Genomic DNA, 12,340 nt, shown 5'->3' on the forward strand with positions numbered 1-12,340 from the left:
ACAGTTCGGTAGAGTTCGTGCTTATATTATGACAACATTTTGTGACTTTTTTTAGTTTTGGACTTCAGTGAATGTTTTTTTTCAGCTGTTCAGGCAGTCAGCATTTTTTCTTGAGGCATGCCAAAGTGATTGGTCAACACTAGGGATTCTTCAATAAAGTCTTTGTTGTCATTCAACAAGACAAAGTTTCATGCTCATTTTTTCATTGAAAAATACTGCACCAAACATCTTAGTTAGATGTAAAATTGTGCGACTAAGCTCTCTTTTAAGCAAAAACGTCAAAATGAATGACGATTTCTTGTGTTATCTTAGACTAATTCTGACAATTTTGAGGAAGTGTATACTGGCTATAGCATCTCTTTTTTTTAAGTAAAGGTATTAAGGGAGTATGGGAGCATACTCCTTCGGTTCAGCTAACGTTAGCCTGAGTTCAGCTAGGTGCCAGCAGGCTGACGCATTTAGTTGGTAGGGCTTTTTATTTATTTTTTAATTCTGTCCTCTTTTTGTCACAAAGTGTAATGAATTCCAGAACAGTAGGCAGAAACACAGGGCAAGAGAAGAGAAATACTGGCCTCACACTCCAGTACAGTAGGTGGCGGTGTAGGCACCTTTTCAGTTGGTTGCGATCCGCCAATTCATATTTAAAGAAGAAGGAAGTCCTGACAAAACCTCCCAGATTCCCGGTTGACAGCGATTGTTCCCATGTTCACTTTGTAACAATGTGTTTGATTTTATTAACGGGTATTTGAGACGATAATGCTGGATGGTCGCAGTCATGCGGTTCACACGGGACATTTGCAGGCTGTTGGGGCTTGGGAGCGGTAAGAAATCTCCACTTTTTCCCAACTCTTCGAACTTTCCTCCATTGTCGTTAAACACTTCACACCCTGGTTCGACCCCGGCCTGTATCACAACCGGCCGTGATCGGGAGTCCCATAGGGCGGCGTACAATTGGCCCAGCGTCGTCCGGGTTAGGGGAGGGTTTGGCCGGGGTAGGACGTTATTGTAAAGTAAGAATTTGTTCTTAACTGACTTGCGTAGTTCAATAAAGGTTAAATTAAAAATATTTCGTCTTAGAATTAGGATATTAACAATTTCATTGAGTGGTTGTAACGTGCCAAGTTACACGGGTAGAATAACTACTTTGTAACAAAGTTCGGCTCTTTTGCTGCTTGTTGATGATTAGAAGTTGAAATGCATTAAAATAATAGGCTACACATGCCGCTGTCCAGCTAGTCTTTTTTTGCTACATTGGTCTAATGTGGTGGTCGACCGAGCGAAGGGGCAACTCTTAGTGGCAAATGTTGGTTTGATTCGATATTCGGACCTTCAAACTTCAAATGCTGGCGAACGGTTTGAGCTACATACCTCCGGTTTGGCTCTTTATGAAGGAATAAACGTGTACAACATTGCACAGGTCTTATTTTCACGATTCCGACCTGAGTTTCATAATCTCACACAGCAACCTTGTAGCATTTTTTCTTGAGGCATGCCAAAGTGATTGGTCAACACTAGGGATTCTTCAATAAAGTCTTTGTTGTCATTCAACAAGACAAAGTTTCATGCTCATTTTTTCGAGCACTGTCAATGCAACTAATTAGGGACCGTCAATAAAGTGCATTATTACATTTTCAACAGCTGTTACACCATGTGACTTAGCAACCTCATTTTAAACAGTCCCTTATTACTTACATAGAGGAAAGTTGCACAACCTTTTAGTTCTCAAATATTCCTACATTTTTATTTATACAATCACATAAAATTAAATAGCTCTTTGACCATGTGACCTAGACAACACAAACCAACTTTGGAATGTCCACAGGGTAGGGACACATTGCACACCCTTTGGTTTTCCCATTTAAGTGCATATATCAATATTTGATATATGCACTTAAGCTATTGTAACATTTCAATAGCTCTTCAAGCATGTGACTTAGCAACCTAATGTCTACTGTCCTTTGTTATGTAGAAAGGCATGTTGCACACCCTTTAGTTTTCTCATAAAATGATTCCTACATAAAAAACTATGTATATTATAAGCACTTAAAATTCAATAGCTACTTGATTACATGACATAGGCACCTTAAAATAACTTTGTATTCTTTACAGGGTAAGGGCACACAACACACAGCCATTGGTTTTCCCCATAAAGCACCCAAGTCTCTGACTCCATCAGATCCACACACCAATAAGATTTTCTGCTCTGCAAAGTTGAACCACCAAGTTTTGTGCATTCTCATTTGTTGCGTTGAACAGTTTGTCAGATTGTCACCTCTTACCTGGACTACTGCAACACTCCTCTCTATAGCCTCTGTCAACCCTCTTCAATGTGTTCAGAATTCTGTTCAGGGATCACCCTGAAAGATACATAATTTTGGTGTTACCGTTAAGGCTCAATCTTTTTGCAGGCATTCTGATGGGTTGGCAGGGGAAGGGCAAAAGATGGTGTTCTCCCTCCTCTGGGTCCTTATCTGATGTTATGGTATAAAATAAGACTGTTGACCGTTGGACTTTATGCTACTTTTCACTATTGTGCACATTGTCTCAAAGGTTTAATAGCATTCACACTTGTTGTTGGTTTCTCTATCCTTGCATCCTTAATTTTACACCAAAACCTGGGAAAATATCACATCCACTCCAACTCCTATGCTCACCAACAAATCTCTCCATTTCCTGGCTCTTTCTTACCTCTCTGACATGCTTCACAGCTAAATCCCATGTCACTCACTCTACTCATCTAACTCTGGCTTATCACCCCCAACACCAGACTCATGGCCAATGGGGACCTGCAGTGCCTTGAGCTCTGCTGCACTCCTCTGAAATTCCTAGACCATTCATCACTTCATTTGCATATTTAAATCCATACTCACAAAACATATCTTCAGACAACACCTACAGTGCCTTCAGAAAGTATTCAGACCCCTTTACTTTTTCCACATTTTGTTAGGTTACAGCCTTATTTTAAAATAGATTTTTCTCTCAATTTAATCAATGTACACACAATACCCCATAATGACAAACTGATATCATATTTACATAAGTATTCAGACCATTTACTCAGTACCTCGTTGAAGTACCTTTGGCTGCGAATACAGCCTCGAGTCTTGGGTATGACGCTACATGCTTGGCACACTTGTATTTGGGGAGTTTCTCACATTCTTCTCTGCAGATCCTCTCAAGCTCTGTCAGGTTGGATGGGGAGCGTCGTAGCACAGCTATTTTCAGGTCTTTCCAGAGATGTTAGATCGGGTTCAGGTCCGGGCTCTGGTTGGGACATTCAGAGACTTGTCCCGTAGACACTCCTGTGTTGTCTGTGCTGTGTGCTTAGGGTCGTTGACCTGTTGGAAGGTGAACCTTCGCCCCAGTCTGAGAAGCAGGTTTTCATCAAATAGCCCTCTATACGTTGCTCTTTTTCTTTGCCTCAAACCTGACTAGTCTCCAAGTCCCTGCTGCTGAAGAACATCCCTACAGCATGATGCTGCCACCCATGCTTCACCGTAGGGAGGGTGCCAGGTTTCTTCCAGAAGTGACGCCTGACATTCAGGCCAAGGAGTTCAATCTTGGTTTCATCAGACCAGAGAATCTTGTTTTTCATGTTCGGTGAGTCTTTAGGTGCCTTTTGGCAAACTCCAAGCGGGCTGTCATGTGCCATTTACTGAGGAGTGGCTTCCATCTTGCTGCTCAACCATAAAGGCCTGATTGGTGGAGCGCTGCAGAGATGGTTGTCCTTCTGGAAGGTTCTCCCATCGCCAGAGGAACTAGAGGAACTCAGTGACCATTGGGTTCTTGGTCACCTCCCTGATCAAGGCCCTTCTCCCCCGATCGCTCAGTTTGGCCAGGTGGTCAGCTCTAGGAAGAGTCTTGGTGGTTTCTAACTTCTTCCATATAAGAATGTTGGAGGCCACTGTGTTCTTGGGGACCTTCAATGCTGCAGAATTTTTTTGGTCCCCATCCTCAGATCTGTGCCTTGACACAATCCTGTCTCAGAGCTCTATGGAGAATTCCTTCGACCTCATGGCTTGGTTTTTGGACTGAAATGTACTGTCAACAGTGGGACCTTATATAGATGACAGGTGTGTGCATTACCTATCAATTTAATTTATCAAAGGTGGACTAAAATAAAGTTGTAGAAACTAGAGGTCGATCGATTATGATATTTCAATACCGATTAATCGGCCAATTTTGTTATTTTTTATTTATTTGTAATAATGACAATTACAACAATACTGAATGAACACTTAACTTAATATAATACATCAATAAAATCAATTTAGTTCAAATAAATAATGAAACATGTTCAATTTGGTTTAAATAATGCAAAAACACAGTGTTGGAGAAAAAAGTAAAAGTGTGCCATGTAAAAAAAAAAAAAAAAAAAAGCTAACGTTTAAGTTCCTTGCTCAGAACATGAGAACATATGAAAGCTGGTGGTTCCTTTTAACATGAGTCTTCAATATTCCCAGGTAAGAAGTTTTAGGTTGTAGGAATTATAGGACTATTTCTCTCTATACGATTTGTATTTCATATACCTTTGACTATTGGATGTTCTTATAGGCACTTTAGTATTGCCAGTGTAACAGTATAGCTTCCGTCCCTCTCCTCGCTCCAACCAGGAACACATCGACAACAGCCACCCTCGAAGCAGCGTTACCCATGCAGAGCAAGGGGAACAACTACTCCAAGTCTCAGAGCGAGTGACGTTTGAAACGCTATTAGCGCGCACCCCGCTAACTAGCTAGCCATTTCACATCGGTTACACCAGCCTAATCTTGGGAGTTGATGGGCTTGAAGTCATAAAAAGCGCAATGCTTGAAGCACAGCGACGAGCTGCTGGCCAAACGCACGAAAGTGCTGTTTGAATTAATGCTTACGAGCCTGCTGCTGCCTACCACCGCTCAGTCAGACTGCTCTATCAAATCAGACTTAATTCTAATATAATAAACACACAGAAATACGAGCCTTAAGTCACTAATATGGTCGAATCCGGAAACTATCATCTCGAAAACAAAACGTTCCGTATTTTATCTAACGTGTGGCATCCCTACGTCTAAATATTCCTGTTACATTGCACAACCTTCAATGTTATGTCATAATGACGTAACATTCTGGCAAATTAGTTCGCAATGAGCCAGGCGGCCCAAAATGTTGCATATACCCTGACTCTGCGTGCAATGAACGCAAGGGAAGTGACACAATTTCACCTGGTTAATATTGCCTGCTAACCTGGATTTCTTTTAGCTAAATATGCAGGTTTAAAAATATATACTTCTGTGTATTGATTTTAAGAAAGGCATTGATGTTTATGGTTAGGTACAGTCGTGCAACGATTGATTTTTTTGCAAATGCGCTTATGTTAAATCGTCCCCCTGTTTGGCGAAGTCGGCTGTCTTTGTTAGGAAGAAATAGTCTTCACAGTTCGCAACGAGCCAGGCGGCCCAAACTGCTGCATATACCCTGACTCTGTTTGCAAGAGAAGTGACACATTTTCCCTAGTTAAAAGAAATTCATGTTAGCAGGTTTAAAAATATATACTTGTGTATTGATTTTAAGAAAGGCATTGATGTTTATGGTTGGAGCAACGTGTACCTAAGCGATTATATGCAACGCAGGACAGGCTAGATAAACTAGTAATATCATCAACCATGTGTAGTTAACTAGTGATTATGATTGATTGTTTTTTATAAGATAATTTTAATGCTCGCTAGCAACTTACCTTGGCTTCTTACTGCATTTGTGTAACAGGCAGGCTCCTCGTGGAGTGCAATGTAAAGCAGGTGGTTAGAGCGTTGGGCTAGTTCACCGTAAGGTTGCAAGATTGAATCCCCGAGCTGACAAGGTAAAAATCTGTCGTTCTGCCCCTGAACAAGGCAGTTAACCCACCGTTCCTAGGCCATCATAAAAAATAAGAATGTGTTCTTAACTGACTTGCCTAGTTAAATAAAGGTGTGTAAATTTTTTATTTTTTTTTAAACGCCAAATCGGCATCCAAAAATAACGATTTTCGATATGTTATGAGAACTTGAAATCGGCCCTAATTAATCGGCCATCCCGATTTAATCGGTCGACCTCTAGTAGAAACATCTCAAGGATGAACAATGGAAACAGGATGTACCTGAGCTCAATTTCAAGTCTCAGTGTTTGAATACTTATGTGAGGTATTTCTGTTTTAATACATTTTTAAAAAATGCTTTAAACCTCTTCACTGTCATTATTGGGTATTGTGTGTAGATTAAAACAAATGTAATCCATTTTAGAATAAGGCTGTAATCTGGTAAAAGTCAAGGGGTCTGAATACTTTCCGAAGGCACTGTATGTTACCCTCTACTCAGCCCCCATTCTTGCAAGAACCCAACAAATATATATTACTCCTGTGCTAGCTTCTACACTGGCTTCTTGCTAGAGATGATTTAAGGTTTTACTGTTAACCTACAAAGCATTGCTTGAACTTATTCCTACTTATCTCCGATTTAGTCTTCCCTATATAATGTACATACACGTACAGTACGCTCACAAGAAGCAGGCCTTCTTATTGTCCCTATAATTTCAAAGGAAACAGCTGGAGGCTGGATTTTCTCCTGTAGAGCGCCTCTTTTATGGAATGGTCTGCTGATCCATGAGAGAGAAGCAGACTCGAACCTCAACCTTTAAGTCTTTACTGAAGACTCATCTCTTAAGTAGGTCCTATGATTGAGTTGCTCAGGGGTGCTAAGGTGAACGGCAAGGCACTGGCGAGAGGAACCACCCTTGCGGTCTGCCTGGCCGGCACTCCACTCTCTCTCCTGGGATTCTCCGCCCCTGACCCAATTACGGAGACCGAGTCACTGGCCTGCTCACACACTCCCATGTTGTCCCTATAAGGGCGCATCACTGCATGCCAGGCTTTGTTCACTGTACTTTACTTCCTTATGTGGGTTGAGTCACTGACAATCTTCCTGTCTGGTTTTGCGCACCCTAGGGCTAGTGCGTGGGGGATAACTTCCTGGGCTGTATTCGATCTTGTCTCATGGTAGTAAGTTAGTGATCTGCTGATTTCCCTTGAGTGGTGTGGGGGCTGTGCTTTGGCAAAGTGGTGTGGTGTTTATCCTGCCTGATTGGCCCTTTTCGGAAGTCATTTTTAACGGGGCCACAGTGTTGCCCAATCCCCAGTATCTATTATGCAATAGCCTATGTGCCGGTGGGCTAGGGTCAGCCTGTTCCTCTGGTGTACTGTGCAATCTTAGAGGACAATCAGAGAGAGCATGCCCATCTGTTTCTCCTTACACACACACACACACACATTGATTGTTGTTGTACATTTCTCTTTCTTGGTAGAACACTTTGCCACGGTTTCTACCTAGCACCTAATGTGGTTGTCCTATAGGGACAAGCAGAAGTAGACTATATGTTCTACTTAGCACTTTTTTCCTAAGAGTATACATCAATAATTCTCCCTCATTTGCCATTCAGTGTGTTGCAGGAATTATGTAGGTTGTCAAATGTTTTGTTGAGTTGAATATTTAAATCCAATTTCTAGTGGTTTATTGCTCTTTCAAGTCCTTCCGTAGTTTGATAATGAAAGGCATTGTGGTTAGCTCTTCTATTACTCTGACTCCATAGACTCCAGAAGTTTGTAATGTTGTGATGATAAATGTGTCCTATGATTTCACCAGCGGGAATAGATGCATCTTTTTTCTTTCTACTGATTCAAATACATTTTGTTTGATGCTAATGAACATCCTGATTTATCCAAACAGATATTGAAGGATGACAGAAATGGGTACTAATGCTGGCAGCTACAGACATGAGGTATAAGTTAGGACAGAGGGGGAGATGACTGAGTCAGGTTTCCAGTTTAACATTTGTTTATTTTAAAGTGTTGACATTTAGCAGTCACTCTTATCCAAAGCGACTTAGTTTGTGCATTCATCTTAACCTGTTGTGGTAAAAGGGGCAGTATTTTCACGGCCGGATAAAAAACGTACCCGATTTAATCTGGTTACTACTCCTGCCCAGAAACTAGAATATGCATATAATTAGTAGATTTGGATAGAAAACACTCAACAGTTTCTAAAACTGTTTGAATGGTGTCTGTGAGTATAACAGAACTCATATAGCAGGCCAAAACCTGAGAAGATTCCATGCAGGTAGTGCCCTGTCTGGCAATTTGTTGTCCTTCTGTTGCATCTCTATCGACATTACAGCATCTGTGCTGTAACGTGACACTTTCTAAGGCTTCCATTGGCTCTCTAAAGCCGCCAGAAAGTGGAATGGGGTGTCTGCTGTCTCTGGGCAAAGTACAGCAGCTCTGTTTGTGAGTGGTCAGCCTGGGGACAGTGAGACTGGAGATGCGTGTTCACGAGACTTCTCAATTTTTTTTCTTTCAGTCTTTGAATGAATACAACGTTGCCCGGTTGGAATATTATCGCTATTTTACGAGAAAAGTAGCATAAAAATTGATTTTTAACAGCGTTTGACATGCTTCGAAGTACGGTAATGGAATATTTGGAAAAAAAAATTCACGAAATGCGCTCGGGCGTTACCCTTCGGATAGTGACCTGAACGCACAAACAAAACGGCGGTATTTGGATATAACTATGGATTATTTGGAACCAAAACAACATTTGTTGTAGAAGTCCTGGGAGTGCATTCTGACGAAGAACAGCAAAGGTAATCCATTTTTTCTGAGTTTAGGTTGTCCCAAACTTGGTGGGTGGCAAATTAGCTAGCCGAGCTATGTACTCAGAATATTGCAAAATGTGCTTTCGGCGAAAGCTATTTTAAAATCGGACATAGCGATTGCATAAAGGAGTTCTGTATCTATAATTCTTAAAATAATTATGTATTTTGTCAACGTTTATCATGAGTAATTTAGTAAATTCACTGGAAGTTTTCGGTGGGTATGCTAGTTCTGAACATCAAATGCTAATGTAAAAAGCTGGTTTTTGAAATAAATATGAACTTGATTGAACAAAACATGCATGTATTGTATAACATAATGTCCTAGGAGTGTCATCTGATGAAGATCATCAAAGGTTAGTGCTGCATTTAGCTGTGTTTTGGGTATTTGTGATGCATGCTAGTTGCTTGGAAATGGCTGTTTTTTTTGTGTATGTACACTCCTAACATAATCTAATGTTTTGCTTTCGCTGTAAAGCTTTTTGGAAATCGGACAACGTGGTTCGATTCAGGAGAAGTGTATCTATAAAATGGTGTAAAATAGTCCTATGTTTGAGAACTTTGAATTATGACATTTTGTGGTTTTAAATTTGGTGCTCTGATTTGTCACTGGCTGTTGAATAGTGTGGGACGATTTCATCCCACCTCCCCTAGAGAGGTTAAGATGGCTAGGTGGGACAACCACATCTCAGTCAAATCAAATGTACGTGTTAGTTTAGAAAAGGGGTGCTGTGGGATTATTTAACTCTGCTGTCCTAGCTTCAGGGGAAACTGTTTCCACCATAGGGGTGCCAGGACAGAGAAGAGCTTTGACTGGGATGACTGAGAGCTGTCCTCCCGTAGTGCTGGGAGGACCAAGAGACCAGAGGTGGCAGAATGTAGTACTCTGGTTGGGGTGTAGGATTTGAGCATAGCCTAAATGTAGGAAGGGTTCCTCTTGCTGCTCCATGTACCATGGTCTTGAAGTTGATGCAAGCTTTGACTGGAAGCCAGGGCAGTGTGCGGAAGGAGCAGGGTGACATTGGAGAACTTGGGAAGGTTGAATACCAGGCGGCCAGCAGTGTTCTGTATCAGTTGCATGGGGTTGATGGTACAAGCGGGGAGTCCGGTCAACATCGAGTTGCAGTAGTCCAGACGGGAGATGACAAGTACCTGGATTAGGATCTGTGCTGCTTCCTGTGTGAGTTAGGGTCGTACTCTACGGATGTTGTAGAGCATGAACCTGCAGGAGTGAGTCACTGCTTTAATGTTTGCAGAGAATGACAGGGTGTTGTCCAGGGTCACAACAGGGTTCTTTGGGAGGGGAGGTCTTGGTGCTGGCAGGCCTTACCCGGGAGGAAGAGCAGTTCCGTCTTGTTGAACTTGAGGTGCTGGGCCGACATCTAAGCTAAAATATCTGCCAGGCATGCAGAGATGCATGTCACCACCTACACTACTCTTCAAAAGTTTGGGTCACTTAGAAATTCTTGTTTTTGAAAGAAAATCATTTTTTTCAATTAAAATGGCATCAAATTGATCAGAAATGCAGTGTAGACATTGTTAATGTTGTAAATTACTATTGAGCTGGAAGCTGCTTTTTAAAACATAACAATAAAAAAAAAAAAGATGGAACATCTACATAGGTGTCCAGAGGCCCATTATCAGAAACCCTCTCTCCTGTGTTCCAATGGCACATTGTTAGCTAATCCAAGTTTATCATTTTAAAAGGCTAATTGATCATTAGAAAACCCTTTTTACAATTATATTAGCACAGCTGACAACTGTTCTGATTTAAGAAGCAATAAAACTGTCCTTTAGACTAGTTGAGTATCTGCTGCATCAGCATTTGTGGGTTCGATTACAGCTCAAAATGGCCAGAAACAACTTTTTTTTCCTGAAACTCGTCAGTCTATTCTTCTTCTAAGAAATGAAGGCTATTCCATGCGAGAAATTGCCAAGAAACTGAAGAGCTGGTACAACGCTGTGTCCTACTCCCTTCACAGAACAGCGCAAACTGGTTCAAACCAGAATAGAAAGAGTGGGAGGCCCTGGTGTACAACTGAGCAAGAGGACGAGTACATTAGTGTCTAGTTTGAGAAACGGATGCCTCACAAGTCCTCAACTGGCAGCTTCATTAAATAGTACCCGCAAAACAAGTCTCAATCCCAACAGTGAAAAAGCGACTCCGGGATGCTGGCCTTTTAGGTTGCGTTGCAATGGAAAAAGTTCAGACTGGCCATTAAAAAAAGATTGGCGAAAGAACACCCACTGGGCAGAGAAAGATTGGGGGAAAAAGTGTTATGGACAGACTAATCTAAGTTTGAGGTGTTCGGGTCACAAAGAAGAACATTCGTGAGATGCAGAAAAAATGAAAATATGCTGGAGGTGTGCTTGACACCATATGTCAAGCATGGTAGAGGCAATGTGATGGTCTGGGGGTGCTTTGGTGGTGGTAAAGTGGGAGATTTGTACAGGGTAAAAAGGATCTTGAAGAAGGAAGGCCATCACTCCATTTTGCAACGCCATTAATTGGAGCCAATTTCCTCCAACTGGACAATGACCCAAAGCACAGCTCCAAACTATGCAATAACTATTTAGGGAGGTAGCAGTCAGCTGGTATTGTCTATAATGGAGTGGCCAGCACAGTCACCAGATCTCAACCCTATTGAGTTGTGGGAGCAGCTTGACTGTATGGTACGTATGAAGTGCCCATCAAGCCAATCCAACTTGTGGTAGGTGCTTCAGGAAGCATGGGGTGAAATCGCTTCAGATTACCTCAACAAATTGACAACTAGAGTGCCAAAGGTCTGCAAGGCTATGATTGCTGCAAATGGAGGATTCTTTGACAAAAGCAAACTTTGAAGGACACTTTCAATTAAAAATCATTTAAAACCTTGTCAACGTCTTGACTATTTCCTATTCATTTTGCAACTCCTGCAGAGCCTTTCATGGAAAACAAGGACTTTTCTAAGTGACCCCAAACTTTTGAATGGTAGTGTAGGTGTCAGAAGGGTGGGAAAGAGAAGTAGTTGAGTGTCATCTGCATAGCAATGATAGGAGAGACCATTTTGAGGATATGATGGAGCTGAGTGATTTGGTGTATAGAGAAAAGAGTAGAGGGCCTAGAACCGAGCCCTGGGGGACAACAGTAGTGTGTGGTGCAGTGACAGATCTTCTCCATGTCACCTGGTAGGAGCACACTGCAGGGTAGGATGCAATCCAAGAGTGTGCAGAGCCTGAGACGCCCAGTCCCTGAGAGGTTGGAGAGGAGGATCTGATGTTTCACTGTGTCAAAGACAGTGGATAGATTTAGGATGATGAGAAGAGAGGGTCAGCTTTGGCAGTACAGAGAGCCTCTGTGACACAGAGGAGAGCAGTCTTGGTTGAGTGACCCCTCTTGATGCTTGACTGGTTAGGGTCAAGAAAATTGTTCTGAGAGTGATAGCGAGAGAGTTGGTCAGACAGCGTGCTCAAGTTTTTATGAAAGAAAGTATACTGGCCTATAGTTTGACGTCGGAGTGGTCGAATATTGGTTTCTTGAGGAGGGGAGTGACTGGCCGTTTTGAAGTCAGAGGGGATGCAGACAGTGGTTAGTTGAGGGAATTGAGGAATGGGAGAAGGTCTCAGGGAGGAGGGGATGGGGTTGAGCGGGCAGGTTGTCGTACGGCTCCTTTCAAGGTAAGAAGACGATAAAGTTGTACATTTT

The 12,340-nt window shown here is 42.0% G+C and overlaps 1 protein-coding gene across 3 annotated transcripts in view; it reads left to right on the forward strand.

The window, feature by feature from the left end:
* Nucleotides 1-645: 645 nt before the first annotated feature.
* The window catches only part of zgc:123010 (RRM_SF domain-containing protein), a 62,579-nt gene continuing 50,884 nt past the window's right edge, over nt 646-12,340 (forward strand). For 2 of the 3 annotated variants that reach the window (XM_029698802.1, XM_029698803.1), the window contains exon 1: nt 648-821. In XM_029698802.1, the coding sequence (XP_029554662.1) occupies nt 764-821 (58 nt within the window). In that variant the 5' untranslated portion in view covers nt 648-763. Of the gene's footprint in view, nt 822-12,340 lie in introns of all 3 variants that reach the window. The other variant, XM_029698804.1, reaches the window with a different exon arrangement.

Source organism: Salmo trutta, chromosome 18, assembly GCF_901001165.1.
Source record: "Salmo trutta chromosome 18, fSalTru1.1, whole genome shotgun sequence".
Lineage (NCBI taxonomy): Eukaryota > Metazoa > Chordata > Actinopteri > Salmoniformes > Salmonidae > Salmo > Salmo trutta.